Raw genomic sequence first — 16,803 nt, forward strand, 5'->3', positions numbered from 1 at the left:
TATTATAATAACACCTCTGACAATTTTTTTATGCCTGGAATATTGTACCAATAGGTCATATAGAGTATACAATGTAATTGTAGCATTAAAAAAACACACACACACAATTTATTAAAAACACTATTCAGATTCAAAATACCTGGCAAAACTAGACCGTAACATCAGTTGTTAAGATGGTCTGTCTGTCTCTGACAACTTGGAACACTACAATGGAAAATGAGTGTAATGGGCCCATCTGTTTCAAGATGTGGTAAACCAAATGCTATCCATAATATCTCTAAATCTAAAAAATGTGTTCTGTAATATTCATGTAGAATATTTATAACATTATGAACCCTGTATATATTTGACACAGAATATATATTATAACCTGTACATGCAATTCATACAGTATGTATTTTTACATAATATACAGTTCAGTCCTCAAATATCTTTTAACAATTAAAAAAAACATATGCACATTCAAAGATCTCTTGTGCTTGAACTCTTAGCAGTTGATCAAGCAAAAAGGAGCTACAAAATGTTACTTTACCTCCCAGATTAGTATACCTATACAGCAAATCAACTATAAAGATTTTGACGTCTGACTTCGAGCACATACTACCTCAGGAACAACTACTGTATAGTTTAACATGCAGTACCAGTCAAAAGTTTTGGACATACCTATCCATTCTTTGGGATTACTGAAACTATGGAAATTATGCAGTGGCCAAAACATTTCTAGATAATGCATTGATAACAGTTTTGCACAATCTCGGCATTTTCTCAACCAAATTCATGAGATTCATGAAAGGTTTAAGTCATAATGTATGGGGACTTGTTGGCTGCTTTTCCTTCACTCTTAAATTAGGGTTTTAATTCTGCAAATTAATTCATACTGTACATGGCAGAATTTGTGAATACTGACGTGCAGATCTTACACCTTCAAGATCTCTTCCTCCCCATTACAGCATTAAAGTACATTAAAATCCCTGAAATTTCCCATTTTACAATAACAAATGATAAAAATGTGATTCATGTTATATGCACTTCCAATATTTAGGTGAAAAAGCACATCTGAAAATGTACTAAAATATCAAAACGATGGGGATGAAAACAGAACATCTGAGAATTCCTTTTGAGATCTCTGTATCCTTATTGGTTGATCCTGTTTCCAGTCAGAATGTCACATTGTGAATAAATCAGTCTGGTAGAACAACAACATATTCCCCTGAACTGTCTACATCTAAGAGAGAGTAAACAGAGAGTGAGAGAGAGCACAGTTAATTCGGGCATAGATGCAGTTTTGTTTCTTTGTTTTTGGTTATTCTTTCTAAAATATTTTATTTTAATTGTTTGCTGATGCAGAAAAGTATGTCTGATCCTTTTATTCATTGTCAATGCACTGTCATTGGTATTGTGCATCAATACTCATGATGGAATGTCGAAAGTATAAGAGTCCGCACTTACTTTCATAGTCATTTCCCTCATCAGGCACAAGTGGCTCTGGGCATTGCAAAGGCTGTTCTTGCAGCGTTTTTATTTTCAGTGAATGACGCAAGTGTGTTGCAAGTCCTTGATTCCTCTTCTTATAATGGTGAATAAGATCTTTCAATGACTTGAAAAACTTCTCCTCTACACCTGAACTAGTCTGGTGAAACAAAATGTGTTGTGACATTCAGTTATTTAGTAATTCAGATATGTATTTATTTATTAGTTATTGCTTATTTATAGAAATCATTTAAAATATATACTTTTAACAATACCAACTGAAACAGAGTTAGAACCTTTGGACATAAAATGTATACAAATGCCATCAAATCTGTTTATTTTTGTTTCACTGCAATAATCAAAAGTATCGATTATTCCAGTGAAATACAAATAAACAGATTTTATGGCATTTGTATACATTTTATGTCCAAAGGTTCTAACTCTGTTTCAGTTGGTATTGTTAAAAGTATAAAAGTTATCCTTTAGAAAGTTCTATTTTCACAGTCAGTCTTAATAGTATCAGTCAAAGTGTATCCTACCTGTAAAGTGAATTGTCCAGTGTGGGTTTGGAGAATTCTGTACGTATAGACCACTTTTTGCTTGCTGTAAGAATAAAAAAAAAATAATTACAATTATTTATTTTTTTAAATAAAAAAAATTACAGTTGACCCTTGAGGACAAACAGCACCAATGACGCATTGGCAAAAAGCAGTAAATAGTTAATGAAGTGCCCATTTTGGACATTAAATTAAACCAACTCAAATTAAAAATGAATTAATCATAATTGTAACTGGTGAAAGTCTCAAATTAAGAACCTATTCCATGCTGCATGCACGTAAACAGAGGCAGGGGCTCTCAAAGATTTTTTTGAATTCTAGTGAATTATATGACATTACGCTACAATTATCTTAATTTCACAAAAGCTTTCTTAACTTACAAAATACCTAATAACTCTTTGGTCAGAAGGACCTGTGCATGTCTACGAACTGTTAACTTAATACTTGATTTGTTTTTGAGGTAGACTTTTAAAGTGTTTGGAATAACAATCAACCTGTCCTTGGGGTCTGACCTGGACAGAAGATCACGATCATTGTGCATCTTTTCAGCTTTGTTTTAGAGGAAAAGGGAATCGGAGTAATATTACTGATGAGTAAATGTTGACATCAAGAATAAAAAAAATACAAATTTGTTGAATTCTATGCAGACACTTTCTTAGTAAAGTGATCTAAAAGATAGTGCAGACATTGTGGTTTTTGGTTTTCTTACCATCATTTCTAGTTTCCATTCTTTCTTCAGTAACACATTTTAATTACCATTGTTATTCTGAATAATAGCCATAAATATTAAATGCTTAACATTTTTCACCGTGTTTTTTTTTTTTTTTTTTTTTTTTTTAAAGGGATGTGAAACCAGATTGTCTTATATTTGTTAGTTTAACAATAACATTTTATTTATTTCTTTATTTTTTGGAAATTATGAACATTGCGTTTTCCAGATTACATATGCATTCTCAAATATGTATGATTGGGCCCACTGGCTGAAAAGTATCAGTAAAATTAATAGAAAGAAACAAATGTAAGGCTACTTCTACCATCACTGATAATTACAGTAATATGCATTACTGTGTTCTGAACATATATTTACCATTCAAAAATATCATGATCAGTGGTTGCCTCTGCTTTGTTGTAGACCTAGACAAACTCACCCTTGCAGGGTATTCATTTGGACCATTTTTATTTTGTTTTTGTATGTGTCTGACTATGGCAATTATTTCTGCAGATTATTTCAGTCTAAATTACAACCAAATGTTTATATTTTTAAACATCCAGAATATACTAGTTCAGAAAATGTAACCATTGGATTACTGATATGCAGCGCACAAATTTGCCTGTCTCTGCATTTTCAGTACTTGTCTCTCCAGACTCACTAGCAAAGTGCTTATTCGCACCTGCTTATTTGTACAGTATATTTTATATCCATACCACCACTACCTTAATAGCTGCATTTCGCCTTTTTGTAAGTGTCCAAATCTTGCACGTCTAGTCTTTAGGGGAACTATATACATTGCTATACGTGTTAAATGCCAATAAAGTGAACATGATCATCAAACTGAATACAATTCAGTTTATCACCACCATTTATTGTATAAGAAACATACTGAACTCTAGCAGAAAGGAGAAGAAAAAAAAAAGTTGTTTGGGGTCTTTCCAGTTCAAGGTCAAGTTCTCAAAGGTTTCATCATAAAGCTTATGACCACATAGTTTAGCAAACTACACACTGGACAAAATGTTAATTAAAACAGGCGTGACTTCCCTTTTTCTGAAAAATAAAACATATAAATAACATTGAGGTTTTTTTAAGAACCTTTAAGAACCAGGGAGGTAAGTAAACTTTTGTACAGGATAATTTGTCATTTTACTGTGTACAAGTTATTTTATCTTGTGGAGCGTATGTACAAATATGTTTTGATGAATAGCTTTATTGAGGCAGTTCTAATTAAAAACTATTTTTTTAATTATATAATAATACAAATAATAATAATAATAATAATAATAACAACAACAACAACAACAACAACAACAACAACAACAACAACAACAACAACAACAACAACAACACTAATAATATCTATAATATGTATAATATATATATTTCTGGTGATGAGAAACTAATGAATACTTAAAAAATTGACAGCTCTTGAAAATGAAACAATATACTCACTACACACAGAGGCAGAGAGCTCCCTGGATGGTTTCACTGTCTCGAATAAGGTATGTTCCATTCTTTCCTTTTTTGCCAAGCAGCTCCTCACACCTTTGTTTGCTTATGGGACCATGATACGCTGGATGGTCCATTTTTCACATCGCACATGTGAGGAACGTGCTGCCACTGCAAGTCACTGCTGTCAACTCCTCTTCCGCAAGTCCACAATTGACATTTAATAAAGTTTGTTGTGTGTGTCAGAGAATATTCCTGGAGCCCACACTCAGAAATTGTGATTCAGTTTGGCATCTTTTCCATCTCAGAGCAGACAAGTAGGCTACAGCAGTCAATACTCGTGTCTACTAATTTTAACAGGAAGTCTATTTTCATCCGTTCGCAAGTTAGACTACTAATAGTGGTCAAAGTGTAAACATGTCAGCAGCAAAGTTTGAACGACATCACAACTGAAGCGCTGCAGGTGCAACATTACACTTGTAAAATATAGCTAGTGTTTATATAAACTCTTTATCATTTGGTAATAAAATAATATCCAAGGGAGGGATTAAAAACAAACAAAAAAGTTTCAACTAACTAAATGATATGTCGTTATTTCTGTATGTATGCACATTCAAAATGTTTGCGGCCGCTGTTACGTCATGTTGCGGACCTCGGTCAGGCCAGCCTCCGCTTGGAGAAACATGGTCAAGCTAGCCCTCCTGCTGTTTTGTGTTACGCGTATACACTGTGCATTACGATAAGACCGTGTAAGAACTGATTTAAAAATAAAAGCGACCTCCCAGTGACCTCCTAGTGTGTATATATATATATATATATATATATATATATATATATATATATATATATATATATATATATATATATATACACACTATATTGCTAAAAGTATTCACTCACCCATCCAAATAATTGAATTCAGGTGTTCCAATCACTTCCATGGCCACAGGTGTATAAAATGAAGCACCTAGGCATGCAGACTGCTTCTACAAACATTTGTGAAAGAATGGGCCGCTCTCAGGAGCTCAGTGAATTCCAGCGTGGTACTGTGATAGGATGCCACCTGTGCAACAAGTCCAGTCATGAAATTTCCTCGCTACTAAATATTCCACAGTCAACTGTCAGTGGTATTATAACAAAGTGGAAGTGATTGGGAATGACAGCAACTCAGCCACGAAGTGGTATGCCACGTAAAATGACAGAGCGGGGTCAGCGGATGCTGTGGCGCATAGTGCGCAGAGTTGGCCAACTTTCTGCAGAGTCAATAGCTACAGACCTCCAAAGTTCATGTGGCCTTCAGATTAGCTCAAGAACAGTGCGTAGAGAGCTTCATGGAATGGGTTTCCATGGCCGAGCAGCTGCATCCAAGCCATACATCACCAAGTGCAATGCAAAGCGTCGGATGCAGTGGTGTAAAGCACGCCGCCACTGGACTCTAGAGCAGTGGAGACACGTTCTCTGGAGTGACGAATCACGCTTCTCCATCTGGCAATCTGATGGACGAGTCTGGGTTTGGCGGTTGCCAGGAGAACGGTACTTGTCTGACTGCATTGTGCCAACTGTGAAGTTTGGTGGAGGGGGGATTATGGTGTGGGGTTGTTTTTCAGGAGCTGGGCTTGGCCCCTTAGTTCCAGTGAAAGGAACTCTGAATGCTTCAGCATACCAAGAGATTTTGGACAATTTCATGCTCCCAACTTTGTAGGAACAGTTTGGGGATGGCCCCTTTCTGTTCCAACATGACTGCGCACCAGTGCACAAAGCAAGGTCCATAAAGACATGTTTGAGCGAGTTTGGTGTGGAAGAACTTGACTGGCCTGCACAGAGTCCTGACCTCAACCCGATAGAGCACCTTTGGGATGAATTAGAGTGAAGACTGCGAGCCAGGCCTTCTCGTCCAACATCAGTGTCTGACCTCACAAATGCACTTCTGGAAGAATGGTCAAAAATTCCCATAAACACACTCCTAAACCTTGTGGAAAGCCTTCCCAGAAGAGTTGAAGCTGTTATAGCTGCAAAGGGTGGGCCGACGTCATATTAAACCCTATGGATTAAGAATGGGATGTCACTTAAGTTCATATGCGTCTAAAGGCAGATGAGCGAATACTTTTGGCAATATAGTGTATGTGTGTGTGTGTGTGTGTGTGTGTATAAACTATTTTAATTAAAAAAAATAACGCCTCCAAACTTAATAATACATTAATAATAGTCAGGGGCCTGGGTAGCTCAGCAATAAAGACGCTGACTACTACACCTGGAGTCACAAGTTCCAATCCAGGGCGTGCTGAATGACTGCAGTCAACTAATTGGCCCGGTTGCTAGGGTGGGTACAGTCACGTTGTGTTAACCTCCTCGTGGTCACTATAATGGGCGCGGTGGGGCGCGTGGTCAGTTGCACTTGGGTGCCACGGAGAATAGCGTGAAGTCTCCACAGTAACGCGCTCAACAATCCACATGGTTATGGAAAGCCAAGAGGGTCACGTGTTTTGTATCGCCGTATTAAGCTTTAAAACGCCGTTTTCTAAACGCCGTAAGGCGTTACATACGCCGTCACGCATTAAGTTAATGCGTGTTATTTTAGCGCCTCACGTAACTTAATTAGCGCATTCATTTGCTCATGTACATAACTCCTCCTCTATCGCGTTTGCTGTATCTGCCAGAAGTCGGAGGATTCACATTAACGGCAACGATGAACTTTGTTTCACATTGCAAACGCACATTAAATGACTGCAGCTGACTTTTGGCTAACTACGCTGAACCAAGTCCCTATTTACTAACTTTAATTCTCTGACATTGGAAAAAATTATTGTGTTTGCACAGTATTACTGGTGGATTCTGCAAAAAGTTCCACAGAGGAAGCTGATTCCACCCTTGCAGCAAAAAGATTTAGGTATTCATTTATTTAATCAATCAGTATTACATCCTTTAGAACTGTGGCTATTTGGTGTACCACGTGTGCAGTTGCGCAGCACTGAAGAATTATTTTTCCTGCCCTCCCAAATAGGAAGCCCCCACCTACGTCCATTTTACCACATGAATGTGCTGGAGTTTTTCATGGTGCTTCTAGTGCTAGTGCAATTAATAAGCCATATGTGACATCAGGCTGGGTTCCATTTGGTGGTGCTAGGGATCATTCCACCAGGGGCTTGTCATCTTCCAAGGGCCTCCAGAGAGGGTTGTCAGTGGAGGATAAATGCACAAAAGCATCTTGGTCTTCCTCGTTCTCATTTGTCTGATTTTATCAGTCCACGATGACCCATTCGCTCTTGCATGCGCTTGGAGAGTACTAGATTGGGCCAGCGGCTGTTACACTGGCCCCTCCATTACTGTGTAGCGGTGTACACTTTCTGTGAATAGTTGTTATTTTTCATGTGTTGTTTGGTTCTGTTCTGTTGTTGTGGTGCATATTAACACCCACACTGTTCTACTGACAGTTACAGTTTGTAACCTTTTAAAAATATACTGTGCTGTAATAGTTTTTAAGTAATGGCTGTTGCCCATTGTGTTGTAAGTTAACACTCATAATGGAGCCACTGAGCCAGTGGGACATTTGCCTACATCTAGCTTCAGCCTTTATCCCAGTAGTGACAGCCCTAAAGGGTGGATCCCAAAATCAAATATAATGTGACATACAATTTGTGTCTCCTGATTCAATGAGTGTAGGCAGAGCCTGTTAGGGTGGGGGCCCCACCTGCTTTTTTGGGGCATTGAATTTAAGGCTTTGCTTTGGGGAGCAGAACTATCTCTGCACAGCACTTATGTTCAAGGTGTGGACATTGGTGGGGCCCTTGTTAGGAGGGTGGTAAATACATGGGGTACACCCACTATCAACTCAATAGCTACACCTACACTCAAGGAATTTAGAGATATAGTTAGTATCTCATGCTTTAATTTTTCATGTTTCACAACAAACCAATCTTCGTTAATCTCTGTTTTACCTGTGCAATTATTTTTTGCTATATAATAATCAGATACAAGTACAGTAGTAAATGAGTAAATAAGAGTTATTTTGGATAATGTAGTTATGCGTTTAGGACAGCTGCACTATGCAGGAGTCAGGCACATATGATGTTTTGAATATTTGTGTTTGTTTAGATGGCAAGTGCAGTGAAGAAGGCCTTTCCAGCTGTTACACTCATCAGGTTTGGGATGTCCAAAAAGGAAATGTCACATGCAAGAACAACAATGGCTCCCCAGATACTGAAAGCATCAGGTTTGTAAAGGAAGTGTTTGTCTGTAGTGTGGAGGAATACTAACTAAAATGCAGCTTTGACAGGACTCAAATACACAAGGCAGCAGACATGTATAAGGTAAAAATGTTGTAGAAGAAATCTTTTGTTTAAGAAAAGTTCCCTCATTGAAGAAAAAAATCTTTAAGCATCAGAGGAAAGCAAATGGTTATGATGAGCATTTCACTGTGCAGTGGAGAGAGAGTTAACAGCAGTTATGAAATGTCTTCTGAAGGGTTAGCATTTAGAGCAAGGTTGTATACTAATAAATAAAGGCTAGCCCAAAACAATGGGTTGTGTGCTGGGCTAATCAAGATGTCTGAGTGATAGCAAAGGTGAATAGAACTCTGGAAATCCTGGACAGTAATTGACAGTACAATCTAGTTCAATCTGCCAGTGGCCCATATTGGCTAATCCCTTCGACACATTGGTCAGTGTAATATCTCTGTCGGCGTTGGGGGGTGTCTGGTAAATTTAATTCACATCTAAGTTAAAGACAGCTTCTCAAAGGCTATCTTCCTGGATGAGTAGCTCAAAGAGTTTACACACAGTTGATATCTGTTAATCAATGTAAAATAGTGTGTCTCAGCACAAAGTGTAATGTCTTACAGAAATTCAGGAAATTAATCAGGAAAAAGAAAAGACAACGTTAGGATAAAAACTTATAGGTAATATATTTTTCTACACAGTCTTTACTAAGCCAAAAATACAAACGCTAGCACACAGTCTAGGTGAAAGCCAGAGAAAACAATACAGGCAAATGTACGAAAAACGAGCCAAAAAAAAATAATAAAATACACAGATCAGGCAAGGATTACAAATCATTGGTAATACATGTCCAAAAATGCTGGCATTACACCCAGGTAAACAACTCTGGGAAATTCTAATGACAGACAGTTATATATACTAAGTGATCTATGAGGATTGGACTCAAGATGGCGCCGAGTATGGCTGCTGCGTTGCGAGCTCCGACACAACATAGCAATGGTTTGTTTGTTTTGTTTACAATTCTTGGATGTTGTCTGCCTTATTGTCTACGACAGACAAACACTTTTGGACATTGGCTCAGCGATCTCACACCGTAAACCGGACTTCACATTCCTCAATGCCGACCCACTGTTTACAAACACGCAAGCGGAGCCCTTTGTCTGGGCAGCACGGCCGCGGAAACGCAGGAGGAAAAGGGGAAACAGAGCCGGCGTTCTCATCAGAGTAAGACGCCGCGCAAATCGACCCCCGCTACCCAGTATTCTACTGGCAAATGTTCAGTCTCTGGATAACAAGCTCTGCGAGCTGAAAGCGCGGATCTCTTTCCAACGAGAGACGAGGGACTGCTGCGTTATCTGCCTTACGGAAACTTGGATGTCTGCGGAGATTCCAGACTCAGCCATTGAACCCGCGGGGTTCTCCATGCTCCGAGCGGACAGAGCGAAAGACCTCTCAGGTAAAACTAGAGGAGGTGGTGTATGTTTTATGATCAACAAATCCTGGTGTGATCAGAGGAACGTACATTCCATCAAGTCTTTCTGTTCTCCTGATCTGGAATTTCTTATGCTTCTGTGTCGACCATTCTGGCTACCGAGGGAATTCACAGCGGTCATTATCACTGCTGTGTACATTCCCCCACAAGCCGACACAGACCGGGCACTCAAGGAACTGTATGGGAGTATAAGTGAGCAGGAAACCGCGCACCCTGAGGCCGCGTTCATTGTCACCGGGGACTTTAATAAAGCCAGTTTAAAATCAGTCGCACCAAAATATCACCAGCACATTAGTTTCAACACACGAGGGGACCGGGTTTTGGACCATTGCTACTCTCCGTTCCGGGATGGCTACAAATCCCTCCCCCGCCCACCATTTGGCAAATCGGACCACTCTTCCATTCTGCTTCTGCCCGCTTACAGGCAGAAACTGAAACAGGAAGCACCCACCCTCAGAACGATCCAGTGCTGGTCGGACCAATCAGACTCTACGCTACAAGACTGTTTTGATCGCAGGGACTGGGAGATGTTCCGGTCCGCCTCTGATGACGACATCGAGCTTTACGCTGATAGCGTAATGTGTTTCATCAGAACGTGTGTAGAGGAAGTGATTCCGACCAGAACTGTGCGAATCTATCCGAATCAGAAGCCGTGGATCAACAGCGATGTTCGCGCGGCACTTAATGTGCGGACCTCCGCTTTTAATTCCGGGAACGCGGAGGAGCATAAACAAGCCAGTTATGCCCTCCGAAAAACTATCAAAACAGCAAAACGCCAGTACAGGAGTAAGATTGAAGGACAGTTTAATACCACCAACTCTAGAAGCATGTGGCAGGGAATTAACATCATCACGGACTTTAAAGGGAATAAAAACTCCGCCATGAACACCGCTGCCTCTCTACCGGATGAGCTAAATACTTTTTATGCTCGTTTCGAGGGAAATAACACCGCCCTCGCGGAGAGAGCTCTCACGGCCGAAGCTACAGAGGTTAGTTCACTCTCCGTCTCTGTAGCGGATGTAACCCGATCCTTCCGACGGGTGAATATCCGCAAAGCCACGGGTCCAGACGGCATTCCGGGCCGCGTCATCAGAGCGTGCGCGAACCAGCTGGCTGGTGTTTTTACGGACATTTTCAACCTTTCCCTCTCTTTGTCTGTAGTCCCCACATGCTTTAAAACATCCACCATTGTGCCTGTTCCAAAACAATCGAAAATAACTTGTTTAAATGACTGGCGTCCTGTTGCTCTGACCCCCATCATCAGCAAATGTTTTGAGAGACTAATCAGAGATTACATCTGCTCTGTATTACCACTCTATCTTGACCCGCTGCAGTTTGCTTACCGCAACAACCGCTCCACTGATGATGCCATTGCATCTACAATACACACTGCTCTCTCCCACCTGGAAAAAAAGAACACTTATGTGAGAATGCTGTTTGTAGACTACAGCTCAGCATTCAACACCATAGTGCCCTCCAAGCTAGATGAGAAACTCCGGGCTCTGGGCTTAAACAGCTCGCTGTGCAGCTGGATCCTGGACTTCCTGTCAAGCAGACGCCAGGTGGTTAGAATAGGCAGCAACATCTCCTCATCACTGACCCTCAACACTGGAGCCCCGCAGGGCTGTGTTCTCAGCCCACTACTGTATTCCCTGTACACACATGACTGTGTGGCAACACATAACTCCAATGCCATCATTAAGTTTGCTGATGACACGACGGTGGTAGGTCTGATCACTGACAATGATGAAACAGCCTACAGAGAGGAGGTGCACACTCTGACACACTGGTGTCAGGAGCACAACCTCTCCCTCAACGTCAGTAAGACAAAGGAGCTTGTGGTGGACTTCAGGAGAAAAGACAGAGAACACAGTCCCATCACCATTAATGGAGCACCAGTGGAGAGAGTCAGCAGCTTCAAGTTCCTGGGTGTCCACATCACTGAGGAACTCACATGGTCCGTCCACACTGAAGTCGTTGTGAAGAAGGCTCATCAGCGCCTTTTCTTCCTGAGACGGCTGAGGAAGTTTGGAATGAACCGCCACATCCTCACACGGTTCTACACCTGCACTGTGGAGAGCATCCTGACTGGCTGTATCTCCGCCTGGTACGGCAATAGCACCGCCCACAACCGCAAAGCACTGCAAAGGGTGGTGCGAACTGCCAAACACATCATCGAAGGTGAGCTTCCCTCCCTCCAGGAAATATATACAAGGCGGTGTGTGAAAAAAGCTCGGAGGATCATCAGAGACTCCAGTCACCCGAACCATGGGCTGTTCTCACTGCTACCACCAGGTAGGCGGTATCGCAGCATCAGGACCCGCACCAGCCGACTCCATGATAGCTTCTTCCCCCAAGCAATCAGACTTCTGAACTCTTGATCTCCCACGATCAAAATACATCAGCCCTGCACTTTATTACTCTTTTATCTCACACCGGACTGTCATAAATTATATTACTGTCATTATATTATGTCTCTCTTAACAACTGACTATCAACCGACAGCCTGAATGTCAATACAGTACAATACTGTACATTCTACATATATACTTTTTTCATATATATTCTAATTTTTATTGAATAATGTGTATCTATATAGTATCTATATAGTAAAAAACAAACAAAAAAAAAAAAAAAAAAACAGCATATTGTATACTGTACAGTGTATGTTATTATTTGTATATTGTTGAGTGTAATTGTGTATAACAGATGTTTAAATTGTGTTGTGTTAATTTGAAGTTTTAAGTTGTGTAATTATGTATAACAGATGTTTAAATTGTGTTGTGTTAATTTGATGTTTTAAGTTGAGTGTAATTATGTATAACAGATGTTTAAATTGTGTTGTGTTAATTTGATGTTTTAAGTCGAGTTTAATTATGTATAACAGATGTTTAAACTGCATTGTGTTAATTTGATGTTATTGTAAATTGGTATATGTCTCATCACTGTCACGACTGCTATGTCGATCGGAACTGCACCCAAGAATTTCACACACCATTGCACTTGTGTATATGGCTGTGTGACAATAAAGTGATTTGATTTGATTGAGGTAAGTGTGGCAGGTGAGCAGGTGAATGGGGAAGGCTGATGGATGATTAGCTGGGGAGCAGTGCAGAGAGGTGGAGGTGAGGTGGAGCAGGACAGCATAGTGGAATTGATAAACCAGATGATTGTGCTGAAGCATGAAGGGCTGGAGGTATGCGATCTGCAACAAGATACAAAGAGCACCCACACAGAAACAGAGAGAGAGAGATGAAAGGGATCTCAAAGATGAAGGGGATGTTAACAGACTCTGTTTGAAATCTTGGCACAGCTTACCCACACTGTTATTGTACAGCATGTAATGCACTGTTTTAAGGGCTGATTTAAATGTTTACCACAGTGCATTGTCACAAGACAAGCTGCTTTGAGGGGTTTAGAGGTGGACGAATAGGCTTGGATTAAACTGGGATAAAGGCTGCATATCATATTAGTTCCATTGACTTTGAACTCTGAGATAGAAGCATTTGTAGCAGCTTATGCTGGTGTTGTGAAAGCAGAATTTGGAGATGAAAAACAGTAGAAATTGTAAACTGTGACACTGAATATTTAGATACACCAACATTTTGACAGTAAACCAATTTTATTTATTGTTAATATTCATTAAAATTTATATGAAGACCGGTAATATAGTTACATAGTGAGCAACATTTGTTCAAAAATACTGTCAGGTATAAATTTGTGAGAGTACCCTGATATTTCCACCTTGTCATTTTATAGATCCAGTGTGACACATGTGAGAGGTGATTCCACGAACAGTGCCTGGACATGGACACTGAGGACCTGGAACAGGTCAGGGCAGACAGCTGGAATTGCAGCTTGTGCTCTTAAATCCATCGACCTGTAAATGAAAATGCCATTACAAATTTTATAGGGCTTTAATTTTACAATTCAACATCAGACAGTCCTGACATTGTGTGAGTGACACTCTGAGGTGGTGTACTATCATTCTGAAGTGTAACTGTTCTTTGGAAACAGGAAGTTTCTTAATGACAGTCTGTGATTTTGGTGCTTAAAAATCAGATGGTCTTTGGAAATGTATTCTTTATTATACATTTTTTATTAAAGCAACACTATGTAACTTTTGGCCCTCTAGCGGTTAAAAAATAAAAGTGCATGTGTCTTGCGGAAGGACATTGTTTTGGTTGTGCTTCGGCTCTGCTCCTCTGTGCGGATGAATGTGGTTCGAGGCATTAGTGTACACATGAATACAGGACATCTTATCAGAGCGAATTGAAAAATAAGAAAGAAAGGAAAAGACAGATATCTGTCATGTCATCTGAGCAGGTAAGTGCCATAACTTATGCTGTTGTTTTGACTTATTGGAAACACTGATGTTTTGAAATAAATTATGTTACAAAAGTTAGGCAATGTTTGTTAACATTAGACATAACGATTGATAGTCTGATAAGGTCAAACTTTGTAAAGTTTTTATAACTGCAGGATATTCTGGCCAAATAGACCACGGTAGTAACTAATTTATAGATTGTCATTGTTACCAACCAGTAGTCAACATCATTTCAAGACTCACATGTCCTTGGCAAGCCTAGGACTAAAGGATTTATTTATAAAAATTATTGCCATTATAAAGAAAAATACACATGTGTGCTAGCAAGTGAAAAGTTCTGTACCAATTGCAGTATAATTATTGTATTTCACTACAAACACATACACAGACTATGTTTGCTATGTGTGTGTGTGTGTGTGTGATTACACAACTACACATAAACCATATCAATAAAATAGCTTACCTGTCGAGTAAGAAAAAAAGTCATCTCTGGGTCGCTTTTAAATCCTTTCAAATCTTGGAGTTGTCGCCACCTCTGAAAAGCCAAGCTGATGTTGATTCAGGCTTTATTACTGACTCTGTTGCTTTCCCTTTTTGCTCGTAGACTCTGCACTGTTCGGGGTTTCTTTGTTTTTACAAAGTGATTCACTGGAGGTTTGCTGTTTTGAATGATCCATTGTCAATTTTTCTCATTCGTTGTGACAACAAACTTTCAGCTTCAGCTAATCCCACACGTGCGCTACAGTAGCCGGATCTTATTTTCTCTGTGTACGGATATGACGTATGAATGCAATTTCCCATGAAATCCGTCCCGAAAGCTCTAAAATATTTATAATATAATATAATTATTATAGGTTTATCAAAGTGAATTTGGTTAAAGTAAATACATGGTTTGGAAGATGGATTTTTGTAGCACTCTCTCATTAATAACATTTTGTTATTTAAAAAAATAAAAAATTACATAGTGTTGCTTTAAATTTGCAGGCGTTATTTTTTTATTAAAATAGTTTATTTTTTGTTTAATATTTATTCATTTTGTTTTATGTAGTTATTTATGTATCTTTATTCATTCATTTATTTTTTCATTAATTCATTATTGACAGACTGATGCTTTAATTTTGAAATCAGATCTTACATGCTCTTACCAAAATGCATAGTGTATACACATACCGCAAAACAGTGTGGAGGCTGGCCTTCCTGTTTGTGATGAACCCTGGCAACGTTTAATTAAAGATAGTTCATCATCAATACATTAATAATGAATGATTCGAGCATTAAACTATCAATTACTAATTCAGTGATTAGTCCTAACTTTCTACTTGTGACACTACTGCAAATGCTGTTATTTTTTACAGAGTGTGGTTAAAGTCATTGCATAAGTGGATGTCAATCTCCATGCTCTTCAAATATGATTAGCAGTGGAAGTAAAGGAAGTGTCCCGTCTGTTACCTGCCTAATGGAGAGGGCAGGGATAATCACCTCTGCCCAAGACGTTTAAAAATCCAGTAGGGTATGGAGTTATATGTGTGCCATTTTGCACACGCAATATATTTTGAGAGCACAAAAATATTCTGTGTGTGCAAGGTGATATTTTGAGTGCATTAAAAGGTATTTTTCACACACGTGAACTAAGTTTTGTAAAGCAGTGTATCTTCTTGCAAAGCTGAATTCACTTTAAGCAAACAAAAATCAAATTTGCACTTCAATAAAGTTTATTTGAATGTGAATTTGCACAGAATTTTGAAATTTATTTAACTCCACTCTTTTTTGCATGTGCAAGATCTCACTTGCTCTCTCCTCATACCCACTCTGTGTGCACTCATAGCTTTGACTGCTTGTTTGATCAACAAGGTCACAGCATTATAATGTGCCAGAATTTCAGCCAATCAGAGATGAGGTGGTACATTTTGATCGGCTGGCTAGATAACAGATCAAACTGCTAATAAAACCAAGAAGGAAATGTGTAACACACTATGACCACACAAAAGCAGAACTTTTGTAGACTAAACTGTTTTAATTTAACCTTTATGAAATACATTTCTTAGTCTGTATACTGCCAATAGGCTTACTAGCTAGCTAACTATACGTCAAGTTCTCTTAGTTCAGTCTTTATTAGTATTTGGTTCTCTTGGCTTGTTGGTTATCAAGTTACACTTTCATAGCTACTAGCTTGGCCATGTTAGCTACCACTTATCTGAAATTATATAATCTCTCCCATGTGTAAAACTACTGTACATTGTAAAATGTAATAGTGTAGTTTTGGGGAAACTTAATTTGACTTCTATCTATCCCACAGGATATTCTGAGAGAGCAGTTTATTAAAAAATAAATAAGTAAATAAAAGACCGGATTACAGTCTACCATGGATCAGCAACCACTGAACCTTCTGCTTTTTGTTATTATTATATGAAATATTATTTTCTTTAATAAACATACTTTCTTTAGTGTGTCCTCTCCCATTTTTTCAACAGCCTTGTATATTATAAATATTATGAATATTATAAATATTGCCTAAATTAACATTCTATTCTTTATAATTAATTCGAAAAGCTGTTTGTTTGCATTTCAAAGCTGTGGGGTAT

The 16,803-nt window shown here is 38.9% G+C and overlaps 1 protein-coding gene and 1 long non-coding RNA gene across 2 annotated transcripts; one reads left to right on the forward strand and one right to left on the reverse strand.

The window, feature by feature from the left end:
• Positions 1-377: 377 nt before the first annotated feature.
• si:ch73-264p11.1 (uncharacterized protein LOC100000923 homolog) lies at positions 378-4,628 on the reverse strand. The gene is made up of 4 exons (XM_051681919.1): positions 4,192-4,628; positions 2,010-2,073; positions 1,450-1,630; positions 378-1,225 (listed from the first exon to the last, which is right to left on the reverse strand). The coding sequence occupies exons 1-4, from the start codon at positions 4,323-4,325 to the stop codon at positions 1,182-1,184; spliced, it is 423 nt and encodes a 140-aa protein (XP_051537879.1). The 5' UTR covers positions 4,326-4,628; the 3' UTR covers positions 378-1,181.
• Positions 2,461-16,587, forward strand: LOC127431490 (uncharacterized). The gene is made up of 4 exons (XR_007895612.1): positions 2,461-3,851; positions 4,165-4,241; positions 8,281-8,398; positions 13,654-16,587. It is a non-coding gene; the product is annotated as an uncharacterized LOC127431490 (long non-coding RNA).
• The last annotated feature ends 216 nt before the right edge of the window (positions 16,588-16,803 follow it).

Source organism: Myxocyprinus asiaticus, chromosome 41 (genome assembly GCF_019703515.2).
Source record: "Myxocyprinus asiaticus isolate MX2 ecotype Aquarium Trade chromosome 41, UBuf_Myxa_2, whole genome shotgun sequence".
NCBI lineage: Eukaryota > Metazoa > Chordata > Actinopteri > Cypriniformes > Catostomidae > Myxocyprinus > Myxocyprinus asiaticus.